This window comes from Fundulus heteroclitus, chromosome 24 (genome assembly GCF_011125445.2).
Source record: "Fundulus heteroclitus isolate FHET01 chromosome 24, MU-UCD_Fhet_4.1, whole genome shotgun sequence".
Classification (NCBI taxonomy): Eukaryota; Metazoa; Chordata; class Actinopteri; order Cyprinodontiformes; family Fundulidae; genus Fundulus; species Fundulus heteroclitus.
In genome coordinates this window covers 1,877,670-1,897,581 of record NC_046384.1, presented here as the reverse complement: position 1 = coordinate 1,897,581, position 19,912 = coordinate 1,877,670, and the positions used below count along the sequence as shown (strand labels likewise).

General features: G+C 42.9%; 1 protein-coding gene across 1 annotated transcript; it reads left to right on the top strand.

Annotated features, from left to right (window-relative positions):
• Nucleotides 1-1,083: 1,083 nt before the first annotated feature.
• On the top strand, nt 1,084-13,465 carry LOC105922227 (NACHT, LRR and PYD domains-containing protein 4E). Its single transcript, XM_036128276.1, has 12 exons — nt 1,084-1,398; nt 1,490-1,603; nt 1,850-1,981; nt 2,415-2,534; nt 3,696-3,827; nt 5,522-5,600; nt 5,759-5,981; nt 7,494-9,282; nt 9,356-9,529; nt 11,172-11,345; nt 11,611-11,657; nt 11,790-13,465. Exons 2-12 carry the CDS (start codon nt 1,524-1,526, stop codon nt 12,311-12,313), a joined length of 3,474 nt encoding a protein of 1,157 aa, XP_035984169.1. The 5' UTR covers nt 1,084-1,398; nt 1,490-1,523; the 3' UTR covers nt 12,314-13,465.
• The last annotated feature ends 6,447 nt before the right edge of the window (nt 13,466-19,912 follow it).

Sequence of the window (19,912 nt, the reverse complement as noted above, 5' to 3'; positions counted from 1 at the left end):
GAACTGCAGACTCAGTCCCATGGAGTCCAACATGGAGCCTGTCCATGTTGGGTCTGTTTAAAGCAGGATCGGTCTAATAAGATCTAATGATGACCAGAGGAAAGTTACCGTGGAGCGGCTCTTCCTGGGGGCTGAAGGCAGCTTTTAGTGCCTGGATCAGCCTGAGGAGGAGCCGCTGCTCTGCGCTCTTTGACCCACTAAAGGCGGACTGGGCTCGGCCCGACACGGTTCTTTCTCTCCGGGTTGGAAATAGGACTAAACGGATGTTCTTATTTTACTGACACATATTGGGAAGCCACAGTGTGAGTGGTGACACTAGCTGATCAGGTTCTAACTGGTGTTTATGTCGGTCCGCTATACCCGTCGATCTGTGCTTCCCCCGATATTCACCAAGATCTTTGGACGGTCCATCTCTAAGTTTATATTCCTCCTCTTCATGTTGTTGCCATTTATCCAATGTGGAAAACTTGAGTTCAGCTTCCTCTGATGCCAGAAACACAGCTGTTTCTTTGTGTAAGGACAGCGTTCAGTACAGTTAGGGGGGTAATAAGCGCTCCTTCCACTCCTTCATTAACCAGGAGAGTAAAACTCTGCCAGCAGCCTCTCACACCACGTCTCTAACAACCTGTTGTCCTACCGGTTCTCTATACAGCTGTACTCCTCTCACTATGTGTTTTATTTGCTTTTCTTATTTTCATTTTGCATCCATAGCTTGTATTCTGACATTTTCCGCCAGAGTTTTGACTCTACTATTCTGGTGTTTTGTATTCTGTGTTGACTACAAGAATGAAAAAGTGCACTTCTGGACATTTTTATCATCAGCTCGCCCAGTTAGCCATTTGACGAACAGAAAGGGAGGTGTAGAGTCCACTGATAAACTTTATTGGGCCTCATAAGGAGATAAGGAGAGGACAAACTTCATGCGACATGCAGTTATTAAGTGAAAGAGAGGGAAAAACATTAACTGGACCTTGGAGCTTTGAGGGTGGGTGGTGCCTCATGCTGGTTTAATCTGATAACACTGTTTATAAGTGATCTCTACTGTGGTCTCTACTGTTGGTGGTGTCGACTTATGTCCCCAGGCTGCAGGAGCAGGAGCTGCTCAGTCAGGGGACATTATCTAAGGAAGCGGTGGGTTTTAGACCCAAGGTAGACACAGAAAACAGCCAAGTAGATGAAAAGGGGTTGAGAGAGAAAGATGTAAAATGTACCTCAGCCTATAGTTGGAAACAATTCTTTTCCTGTTTCTATTTGGAGAACCAGCTGTGATTTTGCATTAGGTCCGTTGTAGTACAGTTGCTGTAAAAGGTTGACATGCCAACTATCAACAGTACAGAACAAAGATGAGAAGTCCAGATGTTGACTGACTGGGACATCAGTAGTGCTTAATCTATGAAAGTAAAACGCTTCCAGTCAAAACGTATCGGTTTGTCAGTGAGTTTCTCCATCATCAGGAAGCTGATGATCTGTTCTTGGGTTTCCTCTGCAGGTGAAGGTGTGTGAGCTTCTGTGAACTGAGCACCATGGACCAGGGTGACGAAGACAGAGAGGATGGAGTCCCTCCCTCTAAACCCACTCTGAGTAGGGGACAGGAGGACCAGAGGTGAGATCAGCATCTCTAAATGCCCAACACTACAAGGACTAAATGACCAGGGAGAGTCATGACAAATATAAGAGCAGAAATTGATGAGATTTTGGTTGGTTTATCAAATATGACATGAAGGATAACGTCAATGGCTGGCCACATTCCTGTTACTTTAAAGAAGAATGTCATCAACATACTTTAAAGATCTTCACTCCTCTTCTTAGTCAACACAGCTCAACATCAGCATCCCATCTTTTTTTACAGGATTAAACCCAAACCTGATGCTAAACCAGAACCTGCACCTGAAAGAGAGCCCAGCTGTCTGTCCTTGAAGAGCAACAAGTCAAGTGGACGATTAACTGATTTTAAATTAGACAAACCTTTGGGAACAAAGAGGTGAGCTAGATTTTGTAACTTTATCCCCCACCCCAGCATGACTTCAGCTTTTTTAGTTCACATTTCTAAAATAAAAGACCATTTTCTGTTTTGCTACTGCATATTTTCTACACATTTTACTGCAGAAGGTTTGTGACATAATTTCCTCTGACATGGTGTAAAATCTGGGGATTGAAGCAGCCAGAATATCAACCACAATAAAGTAACGTTTGCCTGTAAATGTGACCCGGTGACATGGGAGTAAAAAATGTTCAAGTCTCAGATGTTTCTGAGTCTCTAAGGTTCTTGTCCTTCGTCTCAAACACTGTTGGTAGGAACCTTCACAGGAGGGAGGAGACACCTGTCTCCTCCCTCCTGAGTTCAAACAGGATCAATCATGGTATCTCTCCATGTCAGAGCTGAGCACTCAGGATTAAACCATTTGTATTTTTAGGAAGAGACCTGGATCAGAACCTGGATCTGAACCAGGACCCAGCTGCCTGTCCTTGAAGAGCAACAAGTCAAGTGGGCGATTAACTGATTTTAAATCAGACCAACCTTTGGGAGCAAAGAGGTGAGCTGTATTTTGTTACTTTATCCTAAATTCCAGCATGACTTCAGCTTTTATTAGCTCACGTTTCAGAAATAAAAGAACATTTTCTGTTTTGCTACTGCATATTTTCTACATATTTTAGGGCAGCAGGTTTGTGACATCATTTCCTCTGCGGCTCCTGGGGGCTTTGGCGATGCGCCCGGCTGGGGGGGTTCCTGGGGGCCGTCTCCCCTCTTCCCTTGATGGGGGGGGGGGGGGATTTCCTGTTCTGGCCTCTCTTGGGCACGTGGGGTTTTGTGTCCCCCACGTGGGTTTTTGGTCCACCACCACCACCGCTAGTGCTCCAGTGGTGGTGGTGGTGGGGGAGTCTTTGGCTCCCCTCAACCACCATTACATTTTCCCCATGGATAAACTTTACACACACAAGCGCACACTCACAAACACCTACAGGTTCTTGGATCCGGTTACTTATATACTCACCAGTTTTTATCTTAGCTACCACTTCATGCATTTCGTATTGATTAATACTGTATAAACTTCAGTGATGGTATCAAGGTGTTGCTGTATTGTATCTGTAGTTCTATATCAGTTGTTTGTGCTGTTCTTTTTACATCTTTCTTTGCAGCAGACTGATGAAGTTTTGTCAATCTCTCTCTTCTGTCTCCTCTTTCTTTCACCTTTTCTCCTTTTTTTCTTCTCACTTTCTCTCCTCTTCTACTTTTTTAATGTAGTGTCCACATAACATGAATTATTTCCTACATAAATCATAATAAAACTATTTACCTATATAAATCAAGCAGCGCACTATGGCGAAAGCGATAATGCTCCACTGTGAGAATATAATATGCTGGGCTCTTTCTGGCATTAAGACAATTCAGTTATTGCAACACTGTCAGACAGGACACTATTAAAACAAAATAAAAAAGCCTGAACATCAACCACCATTAAGGAATATGAAATTAGACGTTTGCCTGTAAATGTGACCTGGTAACATGGGAGTGAAAATGTCCAAGTCTCAGAAGTTTCTGAGTCTCTAAGGTTCTTGTCCTTCATCTCAAACACTGTTGGTAGGAACCTTCACTCAGGAGGGAGGAGACACGGGTCAGAGGTCAAACAGGATTATTACTGTTATCTCTCCATGTCAGAGCTGAGCACTCAGGATTAAACCATTTGTATTTTTAGGAAGAGACCTGGATCAGAACCTGGATCTGAACCTGGATCTGAACCAGGACCCAGCTGCCTGTCCTTGAAGAGCAACAAGTCAAGTGGACGATTAACTGATTTTAAATCAGACCAACCTTTGGGAACAAAGAGGTGAGCTGGATTTTGTAACTTTATCCTCCATCCCAGCATGACTTCAGCTTTTTTTAGCTCACGTTTCAGAAATAAAAGAACATTTTCTGTTTTGCTACTGCATATTTTCTACACATTTTGTGGCAGCAAGTTTGTGACATAATTTCCTCTGACATGGTGTAAAATCTGGGGATTGAAGCAGCCTGAATATCAACCACAATAAAGTAATATGAAATCAGACATTTGCCTTTAAATGTGACCTGGTCACATGGGAGTGAAAAATGTCCAAGTCTCAGATGTTTCTCAGTCTCTGAGGTTCTTGTCCTTCGTCTAAACACTGAACCTTCACTCAGGAGGGAGGAGACACGGGTCAGAGTTCAAACAGGATCATTACTGGTACAGCAGAGACAGGTGCGCAGCTGGCTCTGCTTTATCCATCCGTCTTTGTCACACCAAGCAATAGCTTCTAACAACCCAGGACAGTTGGGGTGGGTCATTGAATTGCATCTGACCGAGAACGTGCCTAGGAGGATGGGCCCTCCATGTCCTTAAAAACTGCAGCGCTCCAACTACAGGTTGCTCAAGTGCAAGCCACCAGAATAGACCGAGACTCCTGGAAAGGTGTTGGAACATTTTCAGAAAGACTAGGCGAAAGTCTGGTTGCATCCAATTTAAGTCTGTTTGCTGTTGTGATGACTGATGATAACTGAGAATTTGCACCGGCATGTCAAGGAGAGAAACATAGTTAGACTCTGAGAAACTGGGCCAGCTGGATCATTTAGAAGATGAAGTTGGATGGTGTCACAGCTAAACAGTATGTCAGGTCAGATAAATCAACTATGAAGAGAAAAAAAAGACAGAACGAACATAAAGTTAAAAGCTGAAATAACAAAAACAATGCAAAATTGGAGAACAGAGTGAGAGAGATAGATCTTCCAGGAGCCTAAGGTTTTAATGTCATCAAGACATGCCTGTAGTAAAAGTAATTGAGTGGATTCATCAGGATTTATGGATAAATATAGCTGACCATCATCAGCATAAAAGTGGAAATGAATCCTATGCTGTCTGATAATTTTACCAATCGAAAGCATATATATAGTAAAGAGAATTTGCCCAAGGACTAAACCCTGTGGTACTCCACAAGTAACCCTCGAGTTTGAGGAAGATTTATTTACATTAACAAATCTTATTTTTCAATTGGAGAAATAGGATGTAAAGAAACCCAGTGCTGTTCCCTTAATCCCCTTCTCCTTAAAACACAGTTTTACAGATCAAACTCAACTTAAAGGAAAACAAAAATGTAGTAAGTTGTGATTCTTCATCAAATACCTCTTGCCAAACATCAGAGTTAACTTTCCAATCTCTATGTACCGATGTTGCTCCATCACAAACACATTTGAGACCTTGTAAGGCATGCTCAGGTCAAATTATTTTTTCAGAGCTATTAATCTGTTTCAATTTATATTTAACTATTTTTGTTCATATAATGTTACATTTTGCTGTTAATGTATTTGTAGCACTTCCGATTATTTTGAGTTAGACTTATTTTGTATTGTCCAACTTGCTTTACCTTGCCCAAATAGATTGAGCTTTCCAAGCTGGGGCACTAAATTTATTTTGAAATCACATCATCTTCACTCATAAACATGCAGCAAAATCAAAACAATTAATAGTGTAGAGACAATGCAAGATAATTCTTTTTGGTTCCTTCACAGGGTGGACGAGCAGACCTCCAAGGTTTCCAGTGGTCTGTCTGCCCAGCAGCATCAAACACAGCTGGACTCCATATTTATGGTACATACATGAACAACAGGCAGTTGTCTTTTGGTTCTGTTCAGTGATCTCCATGCTGGACTTTGTAGATCAATGGAGTCTAAGTCTGTCCAACATGGATCTGATGTGTGCTCTATAATCTCAGTGTAGTAGCTCAGTTGTGTATTATTTTATTTCAGGCCCTAAAGGACAACATTTTCGCTTTTGAGAAGAATGAGCTGAAGAAGATCCAGAAGGTTCTCAGCATTGATGACAAAGAAACCATAAAATGCCAGAGAAAAGGTGAAGTGCTGGAGGATGAAGATGAAAAACAAAGGAACAGCAGAGAGGCATTTCTGAAGATCGCAGTAAACTTCCTGAAGACGATGAATCAGGAGGGGCTTGCTGACCTTCTGCAGAGCAGTAAGACAAAGCCAAAGCTTTACAATGTCAGCCAAAATGTACATATTTTTAAGATTTACTGGAAATGATAGGTACAGATACACAACAACAGACAAACTGGGAAATCAGCTGTCATTGCCTGCATCATGGTGCTTGATCCAGTGGAAACCTGGGGCTAAGCACTAGCAACAATCTCTAGTTTGTGCCAGAATAGCCTCAACTCTGATTATAAAAGTGTCCCATTTTCAGGTTTCCCCCCAGAAAACTTGCTAAGCAGGGGGGTCAACTATCTATTGGTTGTCCCACATACCAATCATTGTGATGTGCTCCGCTAAAGTCAATGTACATGCTAGTTTCCTCTTGCTGTGCACGCCCAATTTCAGTGTTTATGTATTGAGTGAGCTTAGGTTTCAGTCACAAGAAGCAAACTGTCTTACAAGTTCATGAATAGAAGAGTTTCACAAAAATAACAACTTGTGATGTTACAAGTGTTGAGAACACAAATGTGGGTCCTTTGGAAGTTGTCTTCTTCCGATGGCTTTTTCACATTTTTTTCATGTGGGAAGTGATGAAGACTCATCTCACCTTTTCTGTTCTTTGTTTTGAAATTACAGCCAATAATGACACGTTGTGGCATAGTATAAATTTATACTAGTCAAATGCAATACGCTAAAAAAACAACTCTGGTAATGTGTTAACTCTGTAGGTTCCAGTCTTGTAGGACCTAATGTGGGAAATAAATAACTGATTCCCCAGTTACTTATTGAATAAAAGGAAACTATGATTCCATCAAGTTCCAGCACATTATTGAGAACCAGAGCAGAGGCAATGTAATCACACCCCTGACAAGGCCACAGACTTCCACCCTGTCTTCCTTCAGCTCCGATCTCCTCTGAATCTGTCTATTTCCTTGTCACTGACCAGAGCAGACGTAATACAAACATCTCAAACCCAAACATTTACAGTCTTACCCAGAAAATATGCAAGCGTTTAACTAGATTCAACCAGGTTAGGGTGTAACTGTAAGTGCAGCTGCTTCTATGTTTAGAAGAAGTCAGGAGTAAGAAGAGGTCAGGAGTAATTTTGCTCTAATAATTCCATTAAAACCTAACCACATCATTAACCTAGCATGCTTTGGTCAGGTGAAAAATTGGTGACTAATGTGGGTGGAAAAAATTACAAATGATGTTCTATTTCTTAATTAATTACGAGTCTTTATTATCACAAAAAGCTATTTCTAAGTTAATAGGTATTACAACATATTTCAGCCGACATGTTAAACTCATCGTCAGTTTTCAATTGCCAAAGAGGTCCTCAAGTTCCTCATAGTCTGACCAGTCCACTTAGGACAAAGTTGCAATGTTAGGCCTAACTACAACCTGAAGCACCGGATGACATTGATATTACCCTGGGGTTGTAGATTTGCTTTTGTCCTTGATCAGAATTTACTATTTCGTTTCTTAATGTTTGATGGTAGTCAGATAATTGGGTAGTTTCATTACTAGTCTGACATGTTTTTTTTTCTAAATTCAGGATCTTCAGTTATGTGCATTCATAACCTCAAATCTAACCTGAAGAGAAACTTTCAATGTGTGATGGAGGGCATTGCTAAAGCAGGAAACCCAGCCCTCCTGAACCAGATCTACACAGAGCTCTACATCACAGAGGGAGGGACTGGAGAGGTCAATGATGAACATGAGGTCAGACAGATTGAAGCAGCATCCAGGAAAAAGAGACCAGAAACCATAATCAAACTAGAAGACATCTTTAAAGTCCCACCGGGAAGAGATCAACCAATCAGAACAGTGGTGACCAAAGGAGCAGCTGGCATTGGGAAAACAGTCTTAACCCAGAAGTTCACTCTGGACTGGGCTGAAGGCAAAGTCCACCAGAACTTCCACTTCATATTTCCATTCTCCTTCAGAGAGCTGAATGTGTTGAAAGAGAAAAGGTTCAGCTTGGTGGACCTTATTCATTATTTCTTTAATGAAACCAAAGAAATCTGCAGCTTTGAACACTTCCAGGTTCTGTTCATCATTGACAGTCTCGATGAGAGTCGACTTCCTCTGGACTTCCAGAACCAGGAGATCCTGACTGATCCCACAGAGTCCACCTCAGTGGATGTTCTGCTGACAAACCTCATCAGGGGAAAACTGCTTCCCTCTGCTCGCCTCTGGATAACCACACGACCTGCAGCAGCCAATCAGATCCCTCCTGAGTGTGTTGGCATGGTAACGGAGGTCAGAGGGTTCACTGACCCACAGAAGGAGGAGTACTTCAAGAAGAGATTCAGAGATGAAGAGAAAGCCAGAAGGATCATTTCCCACATCAAGACATCAAGAAGCCTCCACATCATGTGCCACATCCCAGTCTTCTGCTGGATGACTGCTACGGTTCTGGAGGAGATGTTGGAGACCAACAAGAGGGCAGTACTACCTAGGACCCTGACTGAGATGTACATCCACTTCCTAGTGGTTCAGACCAAAATGAAGAAGGTCAAGTATGATGGAGGAGCTGAAACAGATCCTCACTGGAGTCCAGAGAGCAGGAAGATGATTGAGTCTCTGGGAAAACTGGCTTTTGATCAGCTGCAGAAAGGAAACCTGATCTTCTATGAATCAGACCTGACAGAGTGTGGCATCGATATCAGAGCAGCCTCAGTGTACTCAGGAGTGTTCACACAGATCTTTAAAGAGGAGAGAGGACTGTACCAGGACAAGGTGTTCTGCTTTGTCCATCTGAGTGTTCAGGAGTTCCTGGCTGCTCTTCATGTTCATCTGACCTTCATCAACTCTGGACTCAATCTCATGGAAGAACAACAAACAAAGTCGCTGTCATCCATGTTATTAAACAAACCAGACCCCACACATCTTTACCAAAGGGCGGTAGACAGAGCAATAGAGAGTCCAAATGGACACCTGGACTTGTTTCTCCGCTTCCTCCTGGGTCTTTCTCTGGAGACCAATCAGAGACTCCTACAAGGTCTGCTGACACAGAAAGGAAGTAGCTCACAGACCAATCAGGAAACCATTCAGTACATCAAGAAGAAGATCAGTGAGAACCTGTCTGCAGAGAAAAGCATCAACCTGTTCCACTGTCTGAATGAACTGAATCATCATTCTCTGGTCCAGGAGATCCAACAGTCATTGAGTTCAGGAAGTCTCTCCACAGATAAACTGTCTCCGGCTCAGTGGTCGGCTCTGGTCTTCACCTTACAGTCATCAGAACAAGATCTGGATGTGTTTGACCTGAAAAAATACTCTGCTTCAGAGGAGGCCCTTCTCAGGCTACTGCCAGTGGTCAAAACAACAGCCAAAGTTGTGTAAGTTTATATACAGAAAGATAACCAGACCTTTGTAATATACTTCTTGTCTAAAATGGTTTATGTTCTTTAGGGCAGGTGGTTGTAATCTCTCTGAGAGAAGCTGTCCAGCACTGTCTTCCATCCTCAGCTCTCAGTCCTCAAGTTTAAGAGAGTTAGACCTGAGTAACAACGACCTAATGGATTCAGGAGTAGTGCTGCTGTGTGAAGGACTGAGAAGTCCACAATGCATGTTGGAGATTCTAAGGTAAAATCTTTTTCTATTCATTTCAATAAAATTTTTATTAAAACACACATCATCTCAAGGATCTTTCCAAAGTCAGATTCTATCAGATCTTCCAGGTTTGTCAGAAAGTTTATTCTCTAAGGAAACCCAGCAGGTTGCATCAAGTCTCTCCAAGCAGCATTCACTCCTCCTGAAAGAGCGTAGAGCCACAGTGGACAGTCGTCTGCATTGTTGATGGCTTTGCAGCAGTCCCTCATACTGAGCACGCATGAAGTGACAGTGGAGAGGAAAACTCCCCTTTAACAAGGAGGAGAACCTCCAGCAGAACCAGAACCAGTCTCAGTGTTAACGCTCATCTGCCTGGACCCACTGGGGTTAGAGAAGACACACAGAAAGCACAATGATCCAGGAGTACTTTCTCTGTGAGAGAAATGTGAAAGGTACTGCAAGCGGTAGCTCCTTTTGTGGCTGCATCTGGGAGAGAAAAAACACAGTTAAACAGATAAACTCTGTTTCAGGTTTGAGGAGGATGAAAGAGATCGGAAACAGTTAGTTGCAGTAAAAGCTCTGACAATAGCTATTTCTAGGAGAGAAGTAGGGTTAGACTCTGAGAGACAGGACCAGCTGGATCATCTAGAAGATAAATTAGTTGGCAGCAGTCGCTCAGCCAATCTGCCCCCCAGAATGATGTCACAGCTAAACAGAATGCCAGGCCAGATGTAACTATTATTTAGAAACACAGAAAAAAGACAGAGAGAAAATAAAGTTAATGTCAAGTTTTTAGTTTTGTTTTGTGGACCGGGGTGCAGATGAGGTGGGAAACCAAATTTTTAAGTGAATGGTCTATTAATAACGTTGAAGACAAAACATAAAGGTAGGTAGGTGAAGTAGAATACAGGAATGTGATAAGGAGGTGACCAGAACAGGAATATCATTACAGAGGACCTCACAACTGGTTAAGGCTGAGCTAACTGAATATATAGGGGAGGAGACAGGAAGGAGCAGCAGGTGTAGTAAATTACACAGATGAGACGAGTATAGCCATTAAACAGAAGGAAAGGAAGAGCTGTGAACTGGTACAGGTAGAAGGAGAGCTGATTCTAACAGGGAAACATGGGAATGGCCAGACATGAGGGAATAACCTAACTAAACTAAGTAAGAACAGTCAGAACATAAATTTTAAAAGAATTACTGAAATCATAATGAACAGAAGGTGACTAAAACAGAAACCGAATATAACAGATACAAGAATATACCATTAACAAATACTGAATAGAAAACTAAACTAATGACAGAAACAAGGATCTCTGGATAAACAATAGTAAAAGTGTAAAACGTTAGCAGGCTGCAGTATCCCCAGGGGGCTACAATAAGTAATCAAACCCCTGAGGATCCTGACAGTTACAAGTTGAAATAACAACAATTAATGCAAGACTGGAGTAGGATGAGGATACAGTGGAGTGAGGGAAACTGTAATGATGTCCTCTAGCAGCTTTTAGCAGCATAACTACAGAGTTAGCTCAGGGTAACGTAAGCTACTCTAACTAGAAGCACAGACACATTTTACATTTTTTTTTAGAAATCCCCCTCCTCAGTTGCACACTTCACCCCCACTGTGGGACAATAAAGGATGATTCTACTGTATTTTATTCTGTGTTTGCAGCTTGTCAGGCTGCCTGATCACAAAGAAAGGCTGTTCTTCTCTGGCATCAGCTCTGAGGTCCAACCCCTCTCATCTGAAAGAGCTGGACCTGAGCTACAACAATCCAGGAGAGGCAGGAGTGAAGCTGCTGACAGCTGGACTGGAGGATCCAGAATGGAGGCTAGAGACTCTCAGGTAAGGAGATGGAATAATCAGCAGTAATGTCTGAAAGACCAAATATTTTCTCCATCTTTCAATCTACCTCTGTTGTTGTGACCTGTAATGAATCAAGTCATGGAAAAACATCAATAATTCAGTTTAAAAGACAGTATTTTGTGTTTGACGAACTAGCTATCTTAGCTCTTTTCTCCATGGAGAACAATGTGTTCCCAAGAGCCTTATAATGTCCATGTTTTCCTGCTGGAAGAGATTGATGGTCTGACCCCCCCCCTCCTTTCAGGGTGGAGCCTGCTGGAGAACAATGGTTGACTCCAGGTCTGAGGAAGTGTAAGTGTGTTTTACCTTGATTCATGACAACAAAGCAGGTCACTTTCAACCATCTCCAGACTGTCCCATCACTCATTCAGATCAATAAATGATCAATAACTGCAGCTGGATTGCCTTTGTTCTCTCCATCAGATTCCTGCCAGCTCACAATCGACACAAACACAGTGAGCAGAAACCTCATACTGTCTGAAGACAACAGGAAGGTGACACATGTGGAGGAGCTTCAGTCATATCCTGATCATCCAGACAGATTTGATCTTCCTCAGCTGCTTTGTAAAGATGATCTGACTGGTCGCTGTTACTGGGAGGTCAAGATAAGAAAAGGAGTCGATGTATCAGTGAGTTGCAAAGGAATTGGAAGAAAAGGATACATCAATGACTGCCGGTTTGGAATGAATGATCGTTCATGGAGCTTGAACTGCTCTGATCGCCATGGTAACTGTGTTTGGTCTAATAACACAGGAACATCCGTCTCCTCGTCCTCCTCAGTCTGTACCATAATAGCAATTTATGTGGACCAACCTGCTGGCATCATTTCCTTCTACAGAGTCTCCTCTGACTCACTCATCCACCTCCACACCTTCAACACTAAATTCACTGAACCTCTGTATCCTGGGTTTGCTGTCTTTACCGATTCCTCTGTGACTCTTTGTTGAGCTTATTCTGGAACCAAGGTTTCTTCACTGACGCAGTCTTTCACTGGAGATCAAGATGTCCCTGCATGTGTCCTTCAGTGCAGCATGTGGAGAGCTGTGGACAAAGAGGAAGAACACTGAGGAGCAGTTTTGTAGCTTTGCATTAGAAAAATGTTTAAAGCTGTTAAACGGTCTCAACATCATTGATACTAAAGATTAATTAATGTCAGCTCTTTGGTCATTAGATGAATTGAATCAGAACATCGGTGGTGTGCAATCAAGCCAAGAGGAAAAATCAGACTAAACTCTAAGCCACAAAGAAATGTGAGACTTTTACCGGAACCAAGGAACAAAATTAAAGCCTCTCGAAATCTCTTGATATTAGCTTGTGTGATTTGGTTTAATTTTGAAATTCAGATGAAAGTGTTGTAAGAGATTATGTGACCCCAGAGACTGGACTGCATTATCGGTTGCCTTGGAGATTGCAGAGGAACGGACTCTGGAGACCAGAGGCTGACATACATAGATTGGACGGAATGACTGATTGGATAAATGTGTTGGCTGGGACACGTCTGCATTATAATATCCTTTCCACCAATGTGATGAACGAAAGGCTGTTTTCATGCTGTACACGCTCCTGAATGGATGTAACACAACTGATCCTATAAAAGGTCTGGGTGAAGGATAAATGTCAGACTCGCTCTAAGTCTCTCTCTCTCTCTCTCTCTCTCTCTCTCTCTCTCTCTGAAGTACTGAAAAGACGTCAGCATTGTGTGAGAAACCAGTACTGGGACTGAAGCATCTCTCTGCCTTTTAGATTAAATATGGTAAATATAATTATGGTTTCAGGAGTCTTTTTACTCCTAAAGAGGTCTACAGTAGAAACAGCACCTTATTCTGTAAAAGAACCTGGGGTGACCGCAGCAAGGTCAACAATCAGTAACAAATGGTGATTCTGCCCTGACTGAAGTGGTGTTTTGAATTTTGAGCCGCAGAGGAGATGACAACACAGCAGCATCTGCGAAGAAAATAAGCTGAGATTTACTTTTTATTAAATCTCTAGGATCTGTGATGTCAGATCCTATGTGAGCAGAGTTTTTTGTAAATTTTAAGGGCAGAGGAATGATTCAGGATGATTGATTTTAAACGGGTCTAAGTATGCGGTTGATCGCCTAATCAACGTCCTGAGGGGCCAAGGAACCAGCACACGACAGAAGACGGTGATCAAGGAGAGCTGGTTTCGAGTCCCACTGCTATATTAAGATGAAAACATTTATTTTTTTCTTTCTTCTCTTCGTCTTCACACAGTAGAAATCCACCCTCTGAAAAATGGGCGCGCAATGGCTTTGGTTTGAAGTCCAAAAACATTCCTAAAATTTTTTAAAAGCCTCCAGCCAAATTGGAAATTGGATTTAGATAGCCCCCTAGCAATCTCATAAAGATAGCGTAAAAGCCGCTTTTCTGATCAGAGACCATATGGATAAAGTGAAGGAAACTAGCCAAAGCAAAATATATATAAATAAAAATATATATACAATAAATAAAGATATTTGGCAACACTTTATAATAACTATCCATTATAACCACTTAATAGATAAATTGTAAACTGTTAATTAGTTATTAATCACTTGTTAAGTGTTTGTGAATAGTTTGCCAAGGATTTATAACTATGCATTATAGATAGTTAATAGACCATTAATAAACTGTTAGTGAATTACTTACTAATTTCTTGTTAAGTATCAGTAAATAGTTTATATGTGTTATTGGGACGTTATTCTAAAGTTGCACCTATTCCTCATTTATTAACTGCTGGTAAATGAGGAATAGCTGCAACTTTAGAATAACGTCTGTTAATTTAAAATGTACTGGCCTAATCCTGTTTAGCTCTGAAGGCCCATTTTACCCCGGTTTAAGATTTGACAGTAAATGAGAAAAGCATTGATCAGAGGTAAACATTGTAATATGCATATTTAATTAATTAGGAATTCCGAATGGAGACAAAAGTTTACATTACCAGTGTACCTACGTCCTTCTCCCAGCTATTGTAGTTTTTGTCTGATCTAGGTTTTGCAAAGACATCCTTTTAATACACTGTCTGGCCTCCTCCGCTGAGTTTGGGAGGGAGGGGTCTGTGGGCTATCTGTTTCTCAAACAAAGAGGCTGTTCTTCCCGGTGAGGGGTCAAGCCAAATGACCTACCCCCCCTGCCATAAAACTCATGTAATGTTTATCTTACCCTCAAAGGGGGAGACAGTCAAAACTCATGCATTCCTCAGCACTCCCATATGAATACATCTAAGATATTTATTTTCCTCAACACGTCTCAATAACATACATAAGCTTATAACTAATACTTAACTACTACATTAACTCACACTTTACAGATCACTTGTAAATAGTTTGTGAACCATCTACTAATACCTGTGAAACTTTGTAGAACAGCAAATGGGTGAAACAAGTTCAAGGTACAGAAATTTGATGTTATATTTAAAATATCACATTTTTGTATCTCAACCTTCTTCAACCCATAGACTTTTATGTGTACTAAATTTTACCAAAGACATACAACAGATAACATGTTGAACATTGTGTTTAATGTACAGAAACACACATCCTGAGCCATCCCATGGCAGAACAGCAGTATACAACAGGATACAAACCCATGAGGTTTGAGCACTGTTTGTGCTAAACATTTAATAAACAGAATATTTCAGAGAGACATTTAATGTCAATACATCACAGCGATGTCATGGATTATCCGTCCTAATGGCCCCCTGTGACGCTTTTGGGCTAGCAACTCGTATCATTCAGTAACTCTGAGATGGTCTACCAGTTACTCCTCTGTATGATTCCCCCTGAGTCTCCACACATTTTCCTTAACCGTTCTCCAGGCCCTCTTTATGTGCTGAGTATGTGCATCTGTTTGGGCATCAACATATGACACACTGTGATTGACAGTGAAATGGGAGTAACCTCGCTGAGGTAAAGCATTGCGATAAGCCCGCCACTCATGACTTTTTGTAGATTCCTCTTTAACATGGTGAGCTATAGCTCTTGTTTATACATTTTGTATCTTGGTTATAATTTTGTAATAATGTCGTAATGTACATTACTAACTTGTTAATAGTATATGCTGCTTGCCTTTCTTTTGTGTCTGAAGTGGTTCTGATCAATGGTGACAAACTGCTGCCACCCTCCAATGTACTGGCCTGTTGCTCGCTGATATCTGTCCATCGCAGTAGTGCAAACATCTCGCAGCTTTTGAGCCTTCTTGGACAGGGTTGCTGAGCTTCTAGAGATCTCATCATTGATCATGCCCTAAATAATTATTATATCACAGTTAGCAATAAAGTGGTTATTTTATTTTGTTTTGTTTTGTTTTTATTTGATACACAAATTTAGCCTCTACTGCACCCAAGGATATGGCAATTGTCCTCCATTGTGTAGACAAAAACAACAATACTGATGGAAAATATATTTTGACATTTGAAGACTGTTTTTGTGGAAGAATGGGAGAACTAAGTTCTCCATACAGGAGGCATCTTGAAGCTGTCATTGCCAACAAAGGCTTTTGTACAAAGTATTAAATAAATTTCAGTAAGTATGTTCAGTACTTTTTCCATGTGCCAATATCTCTTTATTAGATATAACTTAAGATAATAACTTCATTTCTGGCTGGTTGTCAACTGAAAAAATTATTTGCTTGAATGAATATTCCTCCCTGGTAAATGTTTTATAGAATGGAAAGTTAAGAGTTTTAAAAGTTTTAATAGACCAGGAACTTATTGTCTTTAACAAAATTAGTGAAGAGTCTGATTTAAGGCTACTAGAGGTCAACGAAACATCAATCTGAGATATTATTGTTGAATATTATGATGTCAAGATCTGGAAAGTCCATCAATCTGGATGAATATGTTAGTGGGATGCATAGACACTATTTCCTAAACATGTTGACATTAGGAGGATTATTATAAGTGGATATAATGTGCAGCTCTGGTCAGGTTTGGGTTTTCATGTTTCCTATTAGGAGTTTTTTGTTCCCACTGGACTAAGAACTTCTGCCTGGGGAAATCCACCCGGGCTGAAACTGCATCAGACTGAAGTTTAGACAACTGAACCAATTTAGACTCTCTCCTCCCATAGACATAATATAAGAGTAGACGTGTCATTGGGCAGGTTCTGCCTATGCTGCGATGCGTCAGAGCGTCCGCCATCTTAAATGTGGCAAATCTGCAGTTACTCAGTCACTTAAACAGTATCAGAGGGACTTTAATCTCTGAATATACTTTGTCCGTCCGTCCGTCCGTCCGTCCGTTGTCTTCCGCTTATCCGGGGTCGGGTCGCGGGGGTAGCAGCTTCAGTAGGGAGGCCCAGACGTCCCTCTCCCCAGCCACTTGGGCCAGTTCCTCAGGAGGAATCCCAAGGCGTTCCCAGGCCAGCCGGGAGACATAGTCCCTCCAGCGTGTCCTGGGTCTTCCCCTGGGTCTCCTCCCGGTGGGACGTGCCCGGAACACCTCTCCAGGGAGGCGTCCAGGAGGCATCCTGACCAGATGCCCGAGCCACCTCAACTGGCTCCTCTCGACGTGGAGGAGCAGCGGCTCTACTCTGAGTCCTCCCCGGATGACTGAGCTCCTCACCCTATCTCTAAGGGAGAGCCCAGACACACTACGGAGAAAACCCATTTCAGCCGCTTGTATCCGGGATCTCGTTCTTTCGGTCACGACCCAAAGCTCGTGACCATAGATGAGGGTAGGAACGTAGATCGACCGGTAAATCGAGAGCTTCGCCTTTTGGCTCAGCTCTCTCTTCACCACAACGGATCGGTACAGCGCCCGCTTCACAGCAGACGCTGCACCAATCCGCCTGTCGATCTCCCGCTCCATCTTCCCCTCATTCGTGAACAAGACCCCAAGATACTTGAACTCCTCCACTAGGGGCAGGACATCCTCCCCAACCCGGAGAAGGCACTCTACCCTTTTCCGGTTCAAGACCATGGTCTCGGATTTGGAGGCACTGATTTTCATCCCGGCCGCTTCGCACTCGGCTGCGAACCGCTCCAGTGAGAGCTGTAGATCACGCCCTGATGAAGCCAATAGGACCACGTCATCCGCGAATAGCAGAGACGCAATCCTAAGGCCACCAAAGCGGATCCCCTCAACACCTTGGCTGCGCCTAGAAATTCTGTCCATAAAAGTTATGAACAGAATCGGTGACAAAGGGCAACCTTGGCGGAGTCCAACTCTCACCGGAAATGAGTCCGACTTACTGCCGGCAATGCGGACCAGACTCTGACACCGGTCGTACAGAGACCTGACAGCCCTTATTAAAGGGTCCGGTACTCCATACTCCCGGAGTACCCCCCACAGGATCCCCCGGGGGACACGGTCGAATGCCTTCTCCAGATCCACAAAGCACATGTAGACTGGTTGGGCAAACTCCCATGCCCCCTCAAGAATCCTGCTGAGGGTGTAGAGCTGGTCCAGTGTTCCACGGCCAGGACGAAAACCACACTGCTCTTCCTGAATCCGAGATTCGACTATCCGACGGACCCTCCTTTCCAGAACCCCTGAATAGACCTTACCAGGGAGGCTTAAGAGTGTGATTCCTCTGTAGTTGGAACACACCCTCCGGTCCCCCTTTTTAAATAGGGGGACCACCACCCCAGTCTGCCAATCCAGGGGAACTGCCCCCGATGTCCACGCAATGTTGCAGAGCCGCGTTAACCAACACAGCCCCACAACATCCAGAGCCTTAAGGTACTCAGGGCGAATCTCATCCACCCCCGGAGCCTTGCCACCGAGGAGCTGTTTAACAACCTCGGCAACCTCAGCACCAGAGATGGGAGAACCCGACCCAGAGTCCTCAGGCTCTGCTTCCTCAATGGAAGACGTGTTGGTGGGATTAAGGAGGTCTTCGAAGTATTCCGCCCACCGACGCACGACGTCCCGAGTCGAGGTCAGCAGCACACCACCCCCACTGTAAACAGTGTTGGTACTGCACTGCTTCCCCCTCCTGAGACGCCGGATGGTGGACCAGAATCGCTTCGAAGCCGTACGGAAGTCTTTCTCCATGGCCTCTCCGAACTCTTCCCACGCCCGAGTTTTTGCCTCGGCGACCAGCCGAGCCGCCTGCCGCTTCGACTGCCGGTACACATCAGCTGCTTCCGGAGTCCCACAGGCCAAAAAAGCCCGGTAGGACTCCTTCTTCAGCTTGACGGCTTCCCTCACCGCTGGTGTCCACCAGCGGGTTCGAGGGTTGCCGCCACGACATGCACCGACAACCTTGCGGCCACAGCTCCGACTAGCCGCCTCAGCAATAGAGGCGTGGAACATGGTCCATTCAGACTCAATGCCCCCCGCCTCCCTCGGGACGTGTTTAAAGTTCTCCCGGAGGTGGGAGTTAAAGCTCCGCCTCACAGGGGACTCCGCCAGACGTTCCCAGCAAACCCTCACAGTACGTTTGGGCCTGCCCGGTCGGACCGGCTTCCTCCCCCGCCATCGGAGCCAACTCACCACCAGGTAGTGGTCGGTGATATACTTTATATATACTTTGTATTAGTAGTATTTTTTTTTTAATATTACAAGTTTATTTTCGTATCCCTTTAGCTTCATTCTCCTGAATTTATTCTCCTAAAGAATAAAAGTATTTAAAATAATCTAACCTGACCCTATTACTCCAGGAGTGAAATAATTCTGCAAACTGTGATTATTCTGGAAATGTTCCCCCTTAATTCTCATAATATGACGTTTTTATCATAACAATATCACTTTTGTGTTTGTTTGTTTATTTTTACTTTATTGACCTTGGACTCTTTTTCCTCATATTATTAATTTTACCTTTTTAATACTCACCCAAAAAGTCTGTTCCTAAAGGTTCACATGTGACACGGTTTTATGAAATAATGAAGACCACAATGTTTAGATTTAACAAATTGATCCTTATATTCATAACACATACACACACAAATATATATATATATATATATATATATATATATATATATATATATATATATATATATATATATATATATATATATATATATATATAGCCTGTGTTACCACTCTGAAGCTTTAGTGTGTCCAGTTTTGCAACATGGTGCAGCCTTAGTTTATAGAAGGCAGGTACAAGTAGTGAAATCAGCCAGAATGCATTTCCATGCAGCACAGGAATGAGGCATCTTCTCTGATCCACGTTCACAATAACAGAACTTAACTTTTTTCTGCCACATACAATATGGCGGTGACGTTGACGTGCGAACCTGCGCCCTATGACGCGTCTACGTATATATGTCTGTGTCTCCTCCTCCCCTGTGATTCTGTAGGCAAGTGGATATGAGCAACTTTGTCTCCATCTGGTGGCCATAATCTGCCCTGCATGGAGCAAGTGCTGCGTTTCTCGGAAATCACGTGATCAACTGTGGCCCAGCCCAGAGGAGGTTCCGAATCCTGCTCTGGGTTATAAACCAATAATCTGGAAGGTAATGTTTCCTCCTGAGAAGTTTACTGCAGGTCATATTTATCTGATGTTTCTGGTAAAAATCAGAGTTTTATAAGAGCAGCAGTATTTTCTTCCTTCCACTGCTGATCTCTAATGTAGCAAAAGGTTTAATGTTTCCCTT

Bases quoted from the DNA above. Each gene is read 5' to 3' on its own strand.
- LOC105922227 (XM_036128276.1), top strand. From the start codon at position 1,524: ATGGACCAGGGTGACGAAGACAGAGAGGATGGAGTCCCTCCCTCTAAA. The intron at 1,604-1,849 runs GTGAGATCAGCA...CTTTTTTTACAG, and splicing joins AGGGGACAGGAGGACCAGAG to GATTAAACCCAAACCTGATG. The intron at 5,982-7,493 runs GTAAGACAAAGC...TTCTAAATTCAG, and splicing joins TGCTGACCTTCTGCAGAGCA to GATCTTCAGTTATGTGCATT.